At 49.8% G+C, this 18,797-nt stretch overlaps 6 protein-coding genes across 6 annotated transcripts; 3 read left to right on the forward strand and 3 right to left on the reverse strand.

The window, feature by feature from the left end:
- Positions 1-274: 274 nt before the first annotated feature.
- N7525_010543 (uncharacterized protein) lies at positions 275-1,402 on the reverse strand (the record flags this gene model as incomplete). Its single annotated transcript, XM_002561468.2, has 1 exon — positions 275-1,402. The coding sequence occupies one exon, from the start codon at positions 1,400-1,402 to the stop codon at positions 275-277; it is 1,128 nt and encodes a 375-aa protein (XP_002561514.2).
- Positions 1,403-2,323: 921 nt separating this feature from the next.
- On the reverse strand, positions 2,324-6,052 carry N7525_010544 (uncharacterized protein; the record flags this gene model as incomplete). The annotated part of the gene is made up of 6 exons (XM_002561467.1): positions 2,324-2,395; positions 2,464-4,836; positions 4,890-5,353; positions 5,430-5,625; positions 5,675-5,725; positions 5,777-6,052. The coding sequence occupies 6 exons, from the start codon at positions 6,050-6,052 to the stop codon at positions 2,324-2,326; spliced, it is 3,432 nt and encodes a 1,143-aa protein (XP_002561513.1).
- Positions 6,053-6,511: 459 nt separating this feature from the next.
- Positions 6,512-10,001, forward strand: rat1 (5'-3' exoribonculease Dhp1; the record flags this gene model as incomplete). The annotated part of the gene is made up of 7 exons (XM_061215130.1): positions 6,512-6,818; positions 6,898-7,178; positions 7,230-7,355; positions 7,413-8,624; positions 8,681-8,714; positions 8,779-9,325; positions 9,398-10,001. 7 exons carry the CDS (start codon positions 6,512-6,514, stop codon positions 9,999-10,001), a joined length of 3,111 nt encoding a protein of 1,036 aa, XP_061067642.1.
- Positions 10,002-10,576: 575 nt separating this feature from the next.
- N7525_010546 (isoleucine--tRNA ligase ILS1) lies at positions 10,577-14,212 on the forward strand (the record flags this gene model as incomplete). The annotated part of the gene is made up of 7 exons (XM_002561465.1): positions 10,577-10,738; positions 10,799-10,890; positions 10,963-11,131; positions 11,196-12,445; positions 12,505-12,630; positions 12,690-12,734; positions 12,829-14,212. The coding sequence occupies 7 exons, from the start codon at positions 10,577-10,579 to the stop codon at positions 14,210-14,212; spliced, it is 3,228 nt and encodes a 1,075-aa protein (XP_002561511.1).
- Positions 14,213-14,449: 237 nt separating this feature from the next.
- N7525_010547 (uncharacterized protein) lies at positions 14,450-14,735 on the reverse strand (the record flags this gene model as incomplete). Its single annotated transcript, XM_061215131.1, has 3 exons — positions 14,450-14,470; positions 14,522-14,617; positions 14,673-14,735. 3 exons carry the CDS (start codon positions 14,733-14,735, stop codon positions 14,450-14,452), a joined length of 180 nt encoding a protein of 59 aa, XP_061067643.1.
- A 331-nt stretch (positions 14,736-15,066) lies between these two features.
- N7525_010548 (Sfi1 family protein) lies at positions 15,067-18,405 on the forward strand (the record flags this gene model as incomplete). Its single annotated transcript, XM_061215132.1, has 2 exons — positions 15,067-15,130; positions 15,182-18,405. 2 exons carry the CDS (start codon positions 15,067-15,069, stop codon positions 18,403-18,405), a joined length of 3,288 nt encoding a protein of 1,095 aa, XP_061067644.1.
- Between the last annotated feature and the right edge of the window lie 392 nt (positions 18,406-18,797).

An 18,797-nucleotide genomic window follows, 5' to 3' on the forward strand; every position in this document is an offset into this window, starting at 1 on the left:
CCCCTCCGGTGTCGCGGGCAGTTTCTTGACCGCCCGGTGACTCAATCTGTCGATCTATAACACCCTTGGACCTCTATAGTACATTTACATCATGCAGACATGGTATTCATGTTCTGAAACTTTGCTATCAGTTTAAATAGGCTTCAATTCAGACTATGAAATCAGCACGTTCCACAACAATTTGCCAAATTCCACATCTTGCTCGAATTTCAACTTAGCCGACATCGCCTGTTTGAACGTGATCCCTGCAGATAGCCGTAAACAGTCTTGGAATTCAGTCTTTTGTCAAATCAACTTCGATTACCGAGTCTAACTCGATTGCCGTGCTTGAGTCGACCGGATCCAACTGACCTCGCGTGTTCGAATGGACTGCACCCAACTGATCCGGCGAGACCGATGTACCTGCCAATTCCGAATTCAATGCCGCCTGGATATGTTCATTCAATCCTGCGTTGAGAACTTTCGATGGTCGAGTCCTGATTTTAGAAACACCATTGTTCCGTTGGCTGATTTGCGTCTTTGGAGCCGTTTGAAAACATTTGCCAGTGTGCTTTACTCCAAGGCCAGTGTCTCGGCCAGAGCCAATCTCTTCTCCACGGCCAGTCTCCCCGATGCTCTGGTTTCCCATTTGAACGCAGTGATCAGCAATTTGGCCAAGAAGTCTAGACTTAGACTTATTATTGGCGGCGGTGACCCCGATGCAGCTCCGTTCAAGTGTCTGGGTATATTTCTCGACCAACCCATCGATATCAGCGAACTGAGCACTGGCATTTTCAACTTTTTCAGCGGGGTATGACGAAGCCGAGATTTGGACCTGCTGGAATTGCTCGCACAACTTGCCGGCAAATTGATATAGCAATTCACGAGCGCTGGTGTAATCACCGATGGGTTGTTCAGGTAAGCCAGTATCATCGCCCACCGAGGCGGCCGGAAGCGCATGCTTGGGCTCAAGTGTGTTTGTGGGAGTCAGTGGTGTTGCTGGCTCTTCAATGCCAATGACGATGGGGGATACGGGGGGTTGAATACCAAGTCTGTCAGTGCTAGGCTGGCGGTGCCACCTCACACTCTGAGCGAATCCCACGGGAAGCTTCCACGGATCATTTGCCCACCGATGTCGATTTTTCCACAAACGAAACACGCAGAGTACATGAAAATAATCATATGCATCAAGTTTTGGGGGAGTCGTGTCGAGACTGCAGCGGGGGAATAGCGTCGGGGCCAGACGTATGAGCCAAGTTACACACCAGTGCTCGAATACGTGTTTGGGGGTTTTGCCAATCCCATTCTGCATGTCGATTTGTGGGGGCGCAGGAGTTGTCGTGGCAGACCCATGAAACTCTCGCCAGAGCACCTGAAATTCACTGCTTTTGGACTTCCACGACTCCAACGATTCCCAAAACATTGTGATAATTCTCCGAATCTCCGCGTTACAATATAATGCTACTAGATCACCCGTTGTTCGAAGCTTCAAGGCACCAGCAAGTCTTTCTGCTGACTGGGACATAGTACGGGCCCATGCATAGTCATACAAGATCTCAGGTTCATGACAGTATTGCCGATATGACATACTCGTATCAGGCATGATGTATGGGTGAGAATCGATGGAAGAAGCTTGAGCTGTCTTCTTCGATGGGTATGGGTAGAAGAGTGGAAGAGAAGTCTAGGTCGACATGAACAGAGGGTTTAAATAGGCACTATGGCTTGTTTGCTTTACAAGAAAATGAGCCTAGTAATCAGAAGCTCTTCTGATCTTCTATTATATGATACCCCTTTCTGAGTAAGCTCCATTGGTGTCAGCAGCCATTATATTTGAAAGAGTACATCACTGAGTACCTATGTACATGAAATTAATCATGTACCCAACATCCAAGGCTTGCCCATGTGGAATCGACCTGGGCGCGAAGTTGTAGATACGTACTTGCAGGTTCCGCTATCAGGCCTGTTTGAGTGTACAAGTCCGTAGTTAGCATAGTGCTTGCCTGCTAGTAGTATTATGTGTATGCAGACTAAAGACTTATTTGAAGTCAACCTTGGAAAGTGTTCTACCCGTATGACATATACGAGTGAGGGACGGAAGATGTCAAAATAGAGTCGAGTAATCTTTTGGATTGGATGCCAGGCTCAACTGAGACCCCTACTGCTTCCCTAAGCAGGTAAAAAGCAGCCGATGGGACGGGAATATGGACAGTAGAGTGAAATAAATCAGCTTTAGAATGATATACAGTAGCTAACTACTAAAGCTGTGGCATTTCGTGGCATCACACCGTGAATCACTGAAGAATTGAAATCTTTGTTTACCAGGCTATTTACACATGAATGTCCATCACTCATCTTCCTCATCCTCGTCATCGTCCTCAGCCTCAGAGACTTCCTCTCCGAGCTCCTTGAGCCGTTTCTATAATTGTTAGTCATACCCTCAGGAGGCAGGAGCAGCTTGAAAATGTGTCGAGCCAGTAAACATACCTTGTCCTCCGTTCGCTTAGCCTCGAGGTCTCCGAAGACAATTAGCAGGTCTTCCAGTTCAGATTGGGCTGACTGGCGAGCCTCCTCCTTTTCTTTAGCTTCAGTTTTAGCTTTGTCAAGCTGGGCCTGGATGCTCTTGAGGGCTTCCGCTGCACTACGAGCGTGGGACTCGGCCTCTCCGGCCTTGCCCTCAGCCTCTTTAGCTCGTGCTTCCAGCGCAGAGGTCTGAGATGCGGTGCCTTCTTGGGCTGTTTTAAGACCATTGCCAGACTTCTGAGCCTTGGCGAGGTCTGACTCTAGAGCTGCGACAGATTGCTTGAGAGTGGCGATCTCAGCTTCATACTCTTCTTTGGCTGCGGCGAGATTTGACTCGAGAGCCCCGACTGTATTACTGTGGCCAGTGGACTCAGCCTCATACTGCCGCTTGATTGTAGAGAGATTAGACTCCAACGTTTCAACTTTGCTCTTGTAGTTACCGACTTCTGCTTCGTGACGTCGTTTGGTTGCGGCCAACGTAGATTCCAGGTGCTGCATCTTTTTGGTAAGATCGGTGACTTCTCCATCGTGGGTCCCCTTGGAGCTTTCAAGATCCTTGATTTTCTTGTTGAGCTCTGCCACCTGTCCATCATTGGCTTTCTTAGTATTTTCCAGGTCCTGAATCTTCTTTTCAAGACCGGCGACCTGTGCATCGTGGGCATCCTTGGACTGGCTGATTGTGTTCTGCAACCCCTGTATCTCCTTGTTGAGGTTATCAACTTGGCCATTGTGAGATTTCTTGGCACTTTCCAGATTTTGAATCTTCCTTTGAAGATCAGTGACCTGCACACCGTGGGCCTCATTGGACTGGTTGGTGATATTTTCCAGCTCCTGGAGTTTATTATTGAGATTGACAACTTGTGCTGTATGTTGTTCCTGGATGCGAGAAAGCTCCGACTCCAAGCCGCGAATGGTTTGCTGCAGAGCAGCAACTTCCCGCTCATGATGCTCTCTCAGCTCCTTTGCTTTATTGCTCTTGCTTTCAGATTCCGCCGAAGTCTGCTTGAGTTGATGGTCGATGGCACGGAGCTGATCACTATGCTGCTTGAGTAACTCGTTCTTGTAATGCTTATGTTCATTTTCGAGCTTCGATAGCTGTTGAGATAGCTCCTGCACATGGCTTTGTTGCAGAGCTTGGTTGGTCTGTTGAGCCTTTGACAACTCAACCGCGTTGGATTCCTTTGTCTTTCGGTGGTCCAACTGTTCTTGATCAAGCCTCCGTTGGATAGTAACGAGATCAGACTCCAATTTTTGAAGGGTCTGGGTGCGGTCTTCAATTTCTGCACGCAACGAATCAACAAGTTCACGTGAAATCCCCTTCTCGACGCCATTGGTAACGACGGAAATCTCAAACCCGGGCTCACGGTCAATTGCACGAAGCAATCGGCTGAAGTTATCTTTCAAGAACTCGACGAACGAGCGGTCAAAAAACACTTCCGGCAGTCCACCCTCGAGCTGAGCACCAGCGGTTTGGGGAAGGACCTCAAAGTCGCGAACTAAGGGACATTCTCGGAGTCTCGTGATCTTGTCAATATACTGTTCCCTGCCAAGCTGTTCGATGAGTAGCTTATGGAGCGTGATGCGCGGGATCGGGGAATCTTTTGTGGAGAACTCGTAAATGACACCCAACAGCACGGTGCAAAGGCCGGGCACCAATTTGCTGGGGGCGCGCTGGTGCTTGATTTCCTGCAACAAGGTTTGAATGCAGCTACCTTCTCCAAGAAGGTCATTCACGACGTCTGGGTCTTCAAAAAGCCAACCACAGAGCAACATGAGATATCCGACTGTAATTCTTTCATCATCACCGCGCTGCAGACCAGTAATCAGGTTTCCAATGACAGATTGGACACTGGTGACCACTTCTTCACCACTCTCAGCATCGCCCTCAGTAACAGCCATAGCTGTTGCCTTCGCCTCTGCATCATCAAAGAGCAAATGGAACATCAGAACGCAGGCCATCCACACTTGATACGGATCCGCATTTCCTCGCGCTTCCGGTGCAGTGAGCAGTACAGACAGGATATTGGGAATCCGATCCTGGCCACTGGTATGCCCTTCAATCGCTCGCCTGAGCACATGCATGCGAATTCCAGGATGATGGGCGAAAAATGCTTTCATACATTCGCAGGCAGCAAGTCGTGCGTCCAAAAGGTTGTTGGGAGCAGGTTCGAGACTGAGCTTTAGAAATGCTTCAATGACATTGATGCGTAAAGGTTCATTATCACCGTTGACAGCCTTGTCGCCCCGGGGATACGAGCCCCACAGGACTTCGATATCACCAAATCTTTCCTGCAACGGCGAGTTGCCGCGGATCAGATCGGCACAAGTTGACAAGGCCTGGCTTTGTTAGGTAAAAATGCAGACAAGGATCGGTAGTGGCAGAATCTCACCTTCGAGGTCACGCTAACACTGAACCTTTGGCCGAATGCAATGCTAAGAACTTGTTCCGTCACGCCATTCTGCCAGAATGCAGTCTGGTTAAGGGGTGTGCTCATGCCACCGCGAATCAAGAACAACTGAATGATGGCCAATAGGCCCCAGACATTCTTATCTCGGTGGACCAATGTCCATTGTGGCGCCGGCTCGTTATCTTCTGGCTCCTGTTGACATTCATAAAGCAGCTGTGTTACTCTTTTAACACAACCGGTCTCGCGGAAAAACGATTGGTTGGAAACATTGAACCTCAACAAGTGAGCCAACAAGGAGAGGCAATCTTCCACTACCTCAGTCCCATGAGTCAATGCTCCTTCAGCTTTGATAAGAGAGAAAAGTATTTCAAATGCGTTCTCGAATGCCACAAGCTTTTGCAGCTCTTCCGAGGCGGGGGTCAGGGCAATCAACAAGACGAGAGCCTCTAGCGGATGAGGACACAGTTTGTCAGCTCCGACATTTCATGTTCAACATGGACGCAGATATTAAACGAGACATACCGTTTCGTACTGGTTCCCTCGCATCTGTCAGCACACTGACTAGTTTGGAAATACCCAGCGGCGCTGTAAAGATACATTCTTGTGTTCGTTCTGGTCGTGCGCTGCAAATGTGGGAAATCAATTGGAGAGAATAAAGGCGGGAGTAAAATTCGCGGGCTTCTAAAAGGTCGAGTAGAGTAGTTATATTGTCTTGTCGCTTTATAGACGTTAGTCCATCATCTCGGGACCGAGATCACGATGCGTACCTGAGTGAATTCATCCGCAAGCCACAGGGCTATTTCGTCCGACGCCTCAGGCTAAATATGTACGTGAGCAACTAGAGTGAATTCAGAGTCCAAGCTACCCACGCTAGATTCATCAGGCGTGAAGAGCATCAAAAGGGTCTCGAGGACCACTTTGATTGTGTCCACATCCTCACTGTCATTGCGTAGACTGCTGATCAATGACCGCAGGCCACCAGAAGCGACTGACGCAGGGTAGAGTTTAGCAAAGCTTCTTAATCCTTGGATTGCTGCCCGCCGATCTTCCAACAATGTAGCACTCTGCAGTCTACTGCTTAAAACGTCGATTGTGTCCGTAGCCGTTTGTTTGGCCGGAGCTTGCGACTCGAGGATTCGGAACATGGTAGTTGATTCGCAATATCATGGTCACTGCCAGCCAAGGGTATAGGGATTGGTAGTCATTTATGAGAGAGCAAAAAGTGAGAAAAATGAAGAGGTTGGTTGGCTCGCTGATTGCAGTAGAAAGCTGTCCTGTTGTATTGCCGAAGGGGGCTAAATGCCGATCTTGGCTCAACCCGCAGAATCGCCGACCGCCCGGAATTAATCTTTTCGTCAACGGCTAACTGACTTTCACTACTGCCAGCCTGCACCGCGATCATATCTGCGGTTGCATCTCTCTTTTACCTCTATTACGTGATTCAAAGGAGTCTGTATCTCATGTGGACCGGCTAGGGTTGTATTTCATTCACGAACAGAGAGATAGCGCCAGCGCCAGCGCCTGCACGAACAGCATTCAACTGATTGCGACACCACAGTACCCGAACTCCCAAATATTGACCACACGAGTGTCGCATTACCATCATGGGTGTCCCCGCGCTGTTCCGATGGCTCTCCAACAAATATCCGAAGATTGTTTCTCCGGTTATTGAGGAGCAGCCCCAAGTGGTCGATGGGGAAGAAATCCCAATCGATATCACTCGTCCGAACCCGAATGGCGAGGAGCAGGATAACCTTTACCTGGACATGAATGGTATTGTTCATCCATGTACCCATCCCGAGGGGAAGCCTCCCCCAGCGGATGAGCAGGAAATGATGATGGAAATCTACAAGTACACTGATCGAGTGGTCAACATGGTGCGCCCCAGAAAGCTTCTCATGATCGCTATCGGTATGTGCACAGTCCAATGGCGCTTTCAATTCCCTCGTATGCTCCAAATCGGCGGTGTCCACTAACCCCGATCCTATAGATGGTGTCGCCCCAAGAGCGAAGATGAACCAGCAGCGCGCGCGTCGATTCCGCTCGGCGCAAGAGGCCAAGGAGAATGACCAGAAGAAGGAGGAGCTCCACAAGATGCTTGCTCAGCAGCATGCTACGAAGACCGGCGAACAGTTGATTCGGGAGGAGGTTGTTCAGAAGACGTGGGACAGCAACGTTATCACGCCAGGAACGCCCTTCATGGATATCCTTGCCGCCTCGTTACGGTATTGGATTGCCTACAAGCTCAACACTGACCCGGGTTGGGAAAATGTATGTTCTGATTTCTTTTATTGGTACCAATGAACACACTGACGTTGACAGCTGAAAATCATCATTTCGGATGCCACGGTCCCAGGAGAAGGAGAGCACAAGATCATGAATTTTGTGCGATCGCAGCGAGCCTCGCCTTATCACGACCCAAACACTCGTCATGTCATCTATGGTCTAGTAAGTTGTGGGAATATTTCAAATTAGTCTTGTCGGTTCACTAATTTCAAACCCAAGGACGCTGATCTGATTATGCTGGGTCTTGGTACCCACGAACCTTACTTCCGTGTACTGCGTGAAGACGTGTTTGCTCAAGACTCTAGGCCTCGCGGGTGCAGACTTTGTGGACAGAACGGCCACAAGGCTGAGGAGTGTCTAGGCCGCCCAAAGGAGAAGAGTGGGGAATTCGACGAAAAGCAGCACGCTGCCCCCCTGAAGCCATTCATTTGGCTCCATGTCGCTGTGCTAAGAGAATATCTTGCTGTGGAGCTTCGTGTTCCTCAGCAACCGTTCCCATTCGACCTTGAACGTGCTCTGGATGACTGGGTCTTCATGTGTTTCTTCGTTGGAAACGATTTCCTTCCTCATCTGCCTTCTTTGGATATTCGTGAAAACGGAATTGATACCCTGATCGCGATCTGGCGTGACAGTCTCCCTGCCATGGGAAGTTACCTTACCAAAGATGGAAGTGTCGAGTTGAAAAACGCTCAAATTATCTTGCAAGGACTGGCGAAGCAAGAGGATGCTATCTTCGCACGTCGTCGGCAAGCGGATGAAAGAAAGCAGGCAAACGAGAAGAGACGCAAGGAGCAAGATGCAGCTCGAAACGAAGAGCGTGCTCAAAAGCGAAGACGGAGCTCCCCCCAGTATGACTTAACAGCTGGCGATCGCTCTCGCGGTGGCGGCGGCGAGCCTGTCCCACCCATGGAACTCATCACACCCGGCCGAGGTCACTTGAACAAGGAGACCAGAGAGCTGACACACAGCATGGTCATCAACCGTGGAGCTGTGTACCGTGCTAACATGGAGAATAAGAGCGCCGCTGCTGTGCTCAAGAGTAAACTCATGAAGGGCAAACAGGATGGAGCTGGAGACAGCGAAACTCCAGCCACAGACGGCGAGGATGTATCAAGTGAAACCCCAGAACAAACTTCTCCCGGGGTTCTCGGAAAACGAAAGGCGGATGAAGCTGAACAGGATGTTACCGAGATAGGAACACCGGGCAGAGACTCTCCTCTGCCCGCTACTGTTGCTGCTGAGAAGCCTAAACAAGATGAGCCCCAAGAAGACACTGTCAAGCTGTGGGAGCCAGGATATGCCGATCGATACTATGAGCAAAAATTCGGCGTGGACCCGAAAGATTTAGAATTCCGCCACCAGGTCGCTCGCGAATATGCGATTGGTCTTTGTTGGGTTTTGCGCTATTACTTCCAGGGGTGCCCCTCTTGGGTATGTCGTCGATCCCTACTTAATTATACGATTGAGCTTAGCTAACTTGATGGCAGACTTGGTATTACCCGAGGCACTATGCGCCATTTGGTAGGTTTCTTCTTTCATCTTTTCCTTCGTCTTTCCCGGAAAGAAGCTAACACGTAACGTACAGCTGCTGATTTCGTTGATATCGCCGATATGGACGTCAAATTTGAGAAGGGCACGATATTTAAACCATTTGAACAGCTCATGGGAGTCTTGCCTGCCTCATCTAACCACGCACTGCCGAAAGTTTTCCATCCTCTCATGGAAAGCCCCGATAGCGAGATCATCGATTTTTACCCGGAGGACTTCCCCCTGGACTTGAACGGCAAGAAATTTGCCTGGCAAGGCGTGATTCTTCTTCCTTTCATTGACGAGACTCGTCTTCTGAACGCCATGGCGAAGGTATATCCTCTCCTTACTGAGGATGAAAAGAGTCGCAACACTCATGGTCAGGAAGTTCTTCTGCTATCTGACCGAAACCCCTTGTACCAAGACCTTGTCGCGAACTTCTACTCCAAGAAGCCCGGTCCGGCACAATATCCCCTTAAAGAGGACGTGAGTGGCGGCCTTGCCGGTATTGTCGAGCGCAGCGAGACCTATATCCCCCACAGCTCGTTGGTCTCGCCGTTGGAGGCACATGGTATGCCAGGAGTTGATGACGATCGTTCTCTCACGTGAGTTTCACCCTTTGTCACCCTCCAAACCCTCCATCTCCGTATTTGCTTCGTATACTAATTGATGAAAAGGGTCATGTATACGATCCCGAAATCTTCTCATGTCCACAAGTCTATGCTTCTACGCGGGGTGAAGCTACCGACACCAATGCTGGATTCAAACGATATCAGAGCCACCCAGACTCGATCACAGAACTCGGGCCGATCATTCGGTGGCGCACCTTTCCAGGGCAGAGGACGTGGCGGCCGGATGAACTACTCGAGTGACCGCCCGAACCCATTCGCCGCTCATCTTGATCCGAAGTTCAATTCCGGCCCACAACCTGGTCTCGGAGGTCCCGGTGGGGCCCCAATGGTACCTCCTGGATGGGTTCCCCCTGGCCAAGGGTACGGAGGCTACGCCAGAGGACCGCCTCCCCCTCCACGTGGCGGAATGTCATACCAGTACCCACCTCAGCACCCTCCCCAACACGGCTACCAACAACCTGGAGACTATTATGGCCAGCAAAATCAGTACAACCAGGGTGGTCAGTACAACAGTGGTCATCAACCAGGCTATGGCCAGCAGGATTATCGTGGAGGCAGAGGAGGTAATCGTGGAGGACGCGGCCGTGGTGGGCAGCAACGAGACTACTACTCCCACAATCAAGGCGGAGGAGGGTATAATCGGTACTAAAAAGTAAATGAGGGCCCAGCTTTCTGCCTATTTCTTGCTTCTTAATACTGCTATCGGTATCTGTTTGACACGTTTGGGAATTGGACATATGACGGACTGGGGAAGAAAAGGAGTTAGAGAGATGGAAAATGAATTCAATTGATTAATTGATTTTTCCTGCACTTTTTGTTTGCCCCTTGTAGAGCCTGCATGGGCTGAGCCTATGGTTGACGACACCTCAAAGAGTATAGTTAGCTTGCTCGAAGAGTATATCCTGTGCTGCAGTATAAGTAGGTGGTAGAAATACTGTGCTCACCACATAGCCTACTCAAGATGTACAAGTTATAGTCATATAATAATTGGCCTTTTGCATTTTCCCACTCTTGCCAAGGTCTTATACAGGAGTCCTTTCATCTTCTGCATCAAGCGCACATGATCTTTGTCTGGTTGTAGAAGGCGGTGTACTTGGAGGGGTCAAGACAGGGCACACTGGCAGAAAAACGAGGCGGGGTGACTCACCCGTGTGGACTTGCAAGCCCTGAGAGGTTGTTAGTCGCAGTCAATCTTTTCTCGCAAACTACTGGAGTCACCACGTCATGGATTTTCCTGCGGAAGAAGAACTCGTGCTCGCTCGGTGGAGGGAGATCGATGCCTTCAATCGCCAAGTTGAACTTTCGGCTGGAAAGCCACGCTATGGATTCCTCGACGGCCCTCCATTCGCTACCGGAACTCCCCATTACGGACATTTGCTTGCTTCGGTAAGATCACAGCCAACAATTTGCGAATGAGTTGCAAGTAGGTCTAATACTTTTCGTTAGACAATCAAGGATGTCATCCCCCGTTATTGGTCTATGAAGGGATTCCATGTGGAGCGCCGTTTTGGCTGGGATACGCATGGTGTGCCCATTGAGTAAGTTCAATTTCAATTCAAGACAAGCTCACCCAAGAATGTGTAGTTCGGTTTGGCTGATACAAATCCTAGGTATGAAATTGACAAAAAATTGGGCATGTCTGGCCTGCAGGCGGTCCAAGAGATCGGAATCGAGAAATACAACGAGGAGTGCCGATCGATTGTTATGAGATACGCAACAGAATGGCGCGAAACCATCGAGCGCTTGGGTCGCTGGATTGACTTCGATAACGACTACAAGGTACGCTAGAGTCCGTTTGACATTATGCGCCCCTACGTTAACGCGTTCCCCCCTCGTCATTTAGACCATGAACCCGTCATTCATGGAATCTGTCTGGTGGGTTTTCAAGGAACTCTTCGATAAAGGTCTCGTCTACCGAGGATACCGTGTCATGCCTTACTCTACCGCCCTCAACACGCCGCTCAGCAACTTCGAAGCGCAGCAGAACTATAAGGATGTGCAGGACCCTGCCGTTGTTGTGACATTCCCTTTGCTGGATGACCCCGAGACATGCCTACTTGCATGGACCACTACCCCATGGACACTTCCATCCCACACCGGCCTGTGTGCCAACCCCAACTTCGAGTACGTAAAGATCTACGATGAGGCTACAAAGAAACACTACATCCTTCTGGAGGCACTTCTTCGGACTATCTACAAGGACCCGAAGAAGGCCAAGTTCAAGATCGTCGACCGCATCAAGGGTTCTGATATGCTCGGATGGAAGTACCAGCCCCTCTTTGATTACTTCTATGAAGAATTCAAGGACTATGGCTTCCAAGTGCTGAATGACGAATATGTCACTGCCGAGGATGGTGTTGGTATTGTTCACCAGTCTCCTGCCTTTGGTGAGGAGGATTACCAAGTCGCCATGAACCACGGTGTCATTTCCGAGACTCGTCTTCCCCCGAACCCCGTTGATGCGCAGGGCTGTTTCACAGCTCAAGTCCGAGACTTTGTGGGCCAGAATGTCAAGGCTGCTGACAAGGGCATCATCAAGCTCCTTAAGAGCAATGGTCGTGTCCTTGTTGATAGCCAGATTACTCACAGCTATCCTTTCTGCTGGCGGTCCGATACCCCTCTGATCTACCGTGCTGTGCCATCCTGGTTTGTGAAGGTCAAGCCTATCATTCCTGATATCCTTGAAGGTATTGAGAAATCCCACTGGGTCCCTTCCAATGTTAAGGAGCGGAGATTTGCCAGCTGGATTCGGAACGCCCACGACTGGAACATTTCTCGGAACCGTTTCTGGGGAACACCGTTGCCATTGTGGGTTAGTGACGATTTCTCAGAAGTTGTTGCTATTGGTAGCATTGAGCAACTTAGGGAATTGAGTGGCTACGAGGGCGAGCTCACCGATATTCATCGGGACAAGGTCGACCACATCACGATCCCTTCTTCGAAAGGAAATGGCGTTTTGAGACGTGTTCCGGAGGTCTTTGACTGCTGGTTTGAATCTGGAAGTATGCCCTTCGCAAGTGTACACTACCCCTTTGAGGGTAAAGAGGAGTTCGAGGACCGTTTCCCTGCAGACTTTATTGCCGAAGGCCTCGAGTAAGTTAACGATTTCCCACTCTTGTGTCAGGTTTCACGTGTTAATGTTGGATTTTTAGTCAAACGCGAGGGTGGTTCTATGTACTCAGCGTGATCGGAGTTCACTTGCGTCAAAAACTGCCCTACAAGAATGTAGTGGTGAATGGCATTGTCCTCGCAGAAAACGGTCTAAAGATGTCCAAAAGGTATGTGAGCACCATCTCGATATGACCCGGACTCTATCTAACTACGCCTGATCCTACAGATTGAAAAATTACCCGGATCCAGCGCTGATCATGAATTCATACGGGTGAGTTCCGCAGCTCTCCAGTTCTCCAGCCCCGAGTTGTTCATACTTTTCAGGATTGTCCCAACAAGAATTCTCATTAACATCATCTAAACAGATCGGATGCTCTTCGATTGTACATGATCAACAGCCCTGTCGTTCGTGCTGAGCCTCTTAGATTCAAGGAATCTGGTGTCAAGGAAATCGTCAGCAAGGTGCTTCTCCCATTGTGGAATAGCTACAAGTTCTTTGAGGGCCAGGTGACCCTCCTGAAGAAGACTTCAGACATCGACTTTGTCTTTAATCCTGCAGCAGAGAGCACCAACACAAACGTGATGGATCGTTGGATCCTTGCCAGCTGTCAATCCCTGCTTCTGTTCATTAACCAGGAGATGGCCGCTTACCGTCTGTATACCGTCGTACCTCGGCTCCTAGAGTTGATTGACAACACGACCAACTGGTACATTCGCTTCAACCGCAAGAGACTCAAGGGTGAAAATGGCGTTGATGACACACTGCACGCCCTGAACACTCTATTTGAGGTTCTGTACACCCTTGTCAGAGGCCTTGCTCCATTCACTCCATTCGTCACCGACAACATCTACCAGCGCCTTCTTCCCCACATCCCTGAGTCGCTCCGTGCCGAAGACAGCCGTTGCGTGCACTTCCTTCCCTTCCCCGAAGTGCGCCAAGAGCTCTTCGACGAAGTTGTTGAACGCAGAGTTGCCCGGATGCAGGTTATTATTGAACTCGGCCGTATCTCGCGCGAGCGTCGGACCATCGGTCTCAAGACCCCGTTGAAGTCACTTATCGTGATTCATAATGACCCGCAATATCTTGAGGATGTCAAGTCTCTTGAGCCTTACATTCTCGAAGAGCTGAACGTTTTGGAACTTGTTCTTTCCTCTGATGAAGCCAAATACGATGTCGAATACTCGGTGTCCGCTGACTGGCCTGTGCTCGGAAAGAAGCTGAAGAAGGCCGTCCAAGCAGTTAAGAAAGCCTTGCCTTCTATTACAAGCGATGACGTGAAGGGATACATCGCCAACAAGAAGATCTTGGTTGACGGCATTGAACTCGTTGAGGGTGACCTCGTTGTGAAGCGAGGAATTAAGGAGACTGACAACTCCAAGGGCATGGAAACAAACACGGATGCCGACGTGTTGACAATTCTCGATGTGAACTTGTACCCAGAGCTGGCTCATCAGGGTCTGGGTCGTGAAATTATCAACCGAGTTCAACGCCTTCGCAAGAAGGCTGGGCTTGTTCCCACCGACGACGTGAAAATGGAATACACCGTGATTTCGGACCCGGATAACGTTGGCCTTGGCGAGGCTTTCAAGTCCCAGGCTCAAGCCTTTGAGAAGGTCCTGCGCCGCCCAGTTGAGCAGAGTGCATTTGGTGGCGATAAGCTTCCTACTGGAGAGGAAGAGGGCACCATTTCGCAGGAAGAACAGGAGGTGCAAAATGCCACTTTCTTGTTGCGCCTTCTCAAGCTTTAGAAAGTCATCCAAAACAGCATTTGTAGATATAAAGTCTACTTTTAACCTACTGCTATTGCTTTGAATGAAATCATATGGTCTTTCACGACTAGTCCGCCTTCAGTACCTAGCGAAATTCAACCTAGAATAATTTACAAAATGATCCCTGTTTGCGCCGCCGTACCCAAACAGCCTCAAGTGTTCGAGTGTTTTCGATGCTTCCGATGCCCCCAGCATACAATCCCAATGAACCTTTCTTTAGCCCTTTTTGGATGCCGCCTGCTGGGCTGGTTAGCCTGTCGAATGGCACGGCACTCGCTCGTTACTTACCAGGTAGCAATTCTTCAGTCGCATAAACTCTTTGACGCACATATCTTTATGTACCGAGTTGTAATCCGTAACAACACACTTTCCGTATGCCGCAACCTATCAAGCTAGTTAGTTCGGCAATATTGAGATGAGGTAGATGGGAGCTATGTACCTCTACGGAGCATTGGGCTGAAGCTTTGGCAATCTTCTCAACTGGGCGAGTTCTTCCCGGCATCTTGTAAGGATAAGGTGACGATGCAGCCCTGAAATGCGAAGTAGCTTAATATTCCGATGTGAAGCCAATCCAAGAATGTTACATAAGATCACGTGGCTGCCCTGCATGTTTCTGTCGCGACAACCAAAACAACCCGCTCAGCCCACTGTTGCTTCGATTGATGCATGGGTTTAGTCTATTGTTTCTATTCTTTTGGAATTGCTGATTACAAAGTGCCTCTATCTGCGCATGCCTTTCATCTTCGGTGCTTCCCGCTTTCGCGATGATTTATTTGGTCCTGCAGCTCTATGACCCCAATGCGACAAGCGCGCCTTAAGATCGCGAATTTTCGATGCCTCCGATATCCTCTCAGCGTCGAGCCGTGACCGAAGAGATCTCATCTCTTTCAGACGATGGTAGGCCATAATCAATTACTCATTAAATCCAACGGAGCCTGACCTCTATAGATGTCGGCTTTCTCTACCAGGTTATCGCTGCTGCTGAGACAAAACCCGAAGCGGATCGCCTCCCATTCCGGGCGCTCTTCGAAGCATACGACGAAGTTATTGGCGAACATGGCGTCAATGCGGACCCAGGTCATGCATGCCTGCGCTTCCTGTTCAAGATGGGAAGCAAAGGTGTGCGGGGCGAGACTCTCTTCGACAAGTTCGAGAACGCGCTCCAACAGTTGGGTATCGTGATCGAAATCGGCGAGGATGGCTCTACGAACCTTAATGAAACACATGACTATGATCAATATACAGCGGATGTTACCCACAGCCGGACCGTTGACCATGACCATTCTCCGATTACGAATGGAGTGGCACCGACACCCAAACGGCGCGCATCGTTCAACACTACGTACGACATTGGCGAGGATCCTACACAGAGAAGTGTAATCAATCGCCCTAGCTCTCGATCGTCAATGTCGCGACTTGAAATTGGAAAGCCCGAGTTCTCGAAACCAAAAATGTCACCTACATCCAGACATGATTCCGGACCTGCCAAATCCCCGGATCGGACCCAATTAATCAGCCAGTTCTTGGATGTCGGTCGGCGGTTGCTTAGCAGATTTGACGGGACAGAAAGCAAGCACGGAGTCACGGAAACACCTCCCTTGACTAATGGAGTGGTTGCTCGGTCGGCGGTTGCTCGTGATCGTTCGAAGAGAATGGCCGAAGCCTCACGTCCCCGTCGTTCACCCCCGTACGATTTTTCAGACACTTCTGAGTCCGAAGATGTGCAATCTATCATGTCGCGTAGCCCAGAACACGATTCTTTCGACAAGGAAGAGGCGCCACCAGAGTTCATTTATCGCCCTCAACTTTCGGATTTACTTCGGGATGCATCTACCTTTAACATGTACAGACAGCGATCGATCTGCCGTCGAATCTTGACACAATGGCTGAAAAAGGCCTTCCAAGCCCGACAGACTCGCCAAAATAGGGAAACACTTGCTGTCAATTACGACCGAGGCCTTCTTCTCCGTCAAGCCTTTGATCCATGGCGGGGAGTAATTCAAGAGAAACGTCACTCGGCCCGAACAGATCGATTCTTCAAGCATCTTGAGACGCGTGCCAGTCGGGCACGGGATTTATACCTAATGACGAAGGCATTCAGTCACTGGGCCCAACTTACGTCGGAAGAAGTAGCTCGCACCTCTGCTGCTCGGAGACATGTGCTTGGCGTCAAATATTTCAACGCCTGGCGCGAGATCACTGCCGTCAATGAATTGAAGGCCCAGCGTTTTGCGCTACGGAGGCCTTTCAATACGTGGCGAAAGAAGATCCAAGATTTAAAGACAGCAGAGTCACAAGCAGTCAGTATACGCAACACAAAGATTCAAAAAGCATCGTTTTGGGACTGGTGGTGGTGCTTTTGCGACCGGCGTGTTCTTGAGGTTTCTGATTATCGACTCAAGAGACGGTCACTTCTTTCCTGGCTTCGGAACCTGCGAACCAACCGAGAGCGCGACCAAGAAATAGACTTGCATAACAAGCGGGCATCTTTGAAGTCAGCACTTCAGATATGGTCTCATCATTCGAGAACCATAGCACTTGCAGATCAGGAAGTCCAGGCTTCTCGGCGCCAACATGACCTCAGAGAAACTTTTGATGAATGGAGAATTCAGTCTCGGCTGGCCCCGGCTGCTTCTCAGGTCTCTGGAATGGTCGATACTAGGATCCTACGAAATGCCCTTTCACATTGGTTTGGGAAGATCGATATGGTCAGACAGGCAGAGGAGGTAGATCGCTATCGAATCCAACACAATGCGTGGATCACCTGGAATGATACGCTTCGCTGCTTGGCTCTTCGTGCTCGAATTGACGAGCGGATCAAAATGGAGGCACTGTACAAGTGGGTCCTAATGGAAAGATTTGAGCTGATGCGAAGGATACGCGAGCGACGCATCAAGCGAGAAGTATTTTCTCGATTTGTGACAAACACTCGGGACACTTACACCCGTTTACTGTTTCATGCTGAAGCCCATGAGGCTCGTCGGACCGAAAATTTGGTTCGATCTAAATTTGCCATTTGGCGTGATCAAGTGCAACTTCAGCGCGAGCGGGAGTATGTAGCATCTGAGTTCTATGCTCCACGGCTAGCAGCTGAGTCTCTTACGATCTGGCGATCCAAGCACAATCAAGTGATGAAGATGGAAGGGTGGGCTCGAGTTGCTCGATTCTATTTCTTGATGAAGAAGTCCATGAAACAATGGCATCAGGCCAAAGTGGACTCCGGCAAACGACGGCGGCAAGAATCGTATGCTAAAGTCCGGCGACATATCAAGATCAACCTCGCGTCTAAGGCGTTGGCTGCCTGGTCGTCAAAAACTCGAACCATCATGGAGATGGAAAAGCAAGCTGGTGATGTTGACCGCGAAAAATTGCTTGCCGACGCGTCCGAGATATTCGTCCAATGGCACGACAAAACGACCAAGAGGATCCAGGATTGCCAGGATGCCGACGATTCCTATTTCCGACAACTAGCGTTTGACCAGATGATGCAAATGTCTGAAACTTTCATCATTCGACGCGAGATGGAAGACCAAGCAGACAATGTATACAGATTGCATGTTCTACGACTGGCGGCAGCTTCTCTTCGCAAGCTCAGCCTTCGTATCTTCCAGATGGGCAGTAGCACCGAAACCGCCGAAGCCATGCGAGAAAGAAACCTGAGGAAGCACTCGAGGACCATGTTCCGCGACTGGGTGGATAAGGCCCGAATGAAGCTGGAAGCTCGAGATTTTGCCGGTCCATCTTTCACGCCCGCACGAATGTCAACCTTTGGAAATGGCGATGGCGCTGGGTCAGTGATGTTCGATCCCTGGTATCAAGAGCCGGCAGAAACACCTTTCAAAATAAGTGACCTCACGGCAACATCTCAGGCGAGCTCCCATGATCCGATTTCTGCGAGCCCCCTGGTAACCCCCAATTTCACGACCTCTCCCTCTAAACGAGCCGCCCGTGCACGAGCCCTCGCCCAAATGTCCACCACCCCGGCCACACCCTTACGCACACCTTTCGCAAGTCGACTACTTCGAGCTGGGACCACGACCGCTTTATCCACCTCCTCCAAACGGCCACGGACTGGTCGGCGAAGCTCAGTGGGAAATAGCGTCCGGTTTGTGGATGAAGAACCCCCCGAGTCTCCGACGGACGGTCGCAGGTCAGCGAATCGACGACCTTGACGTTCTTGTTTGGTATATGACCTCTTTGCAGCCGCTTTAACCTCATGTACATCAGCGATGGTTGTAATTTTTCTCTCATGCCCTGTCGATAGGTGCGATCATGTCTCATTCAATGCATCATCCGGCGCAGCATATAGCGGGTTCAAGGGTTTCTGAGTCTTGGGTATACTCTTTTGTACTTTTGCCATGACTGAATGTGATACTCAAATTATGAAGTGAGCTTTTCCAGGAAACTTGTAGGGAAAGGTATGTTCGTTCGATGAGGTAGTTATGTAACCGTCTACTAACTATAGCGTCTGGTCTATCCCGAGGTCAGATATACCTACCTAGGTAGGTAAATGCTTATCGTGGAGCTCTGTAGCTATGCCCCAAATCACTTAGAGCTCTTGGAA

The sequence above is a fragment of the Penicillium rubens genome, assembly GCF_028828025.1.
Source record: "Penicillium rubens strain IBT 27055 chromosome Unknown utg000004l_segment0_segment0, whole genome shotgun sequence".
Taxonomy (NCBI): domain Eukaryota; kingdom Fungi; phylum Ascomycota; class Eurotiomycetes; order Eurotiales; family Aspergillaceae; genus Penicillium; species Penicillium rubens.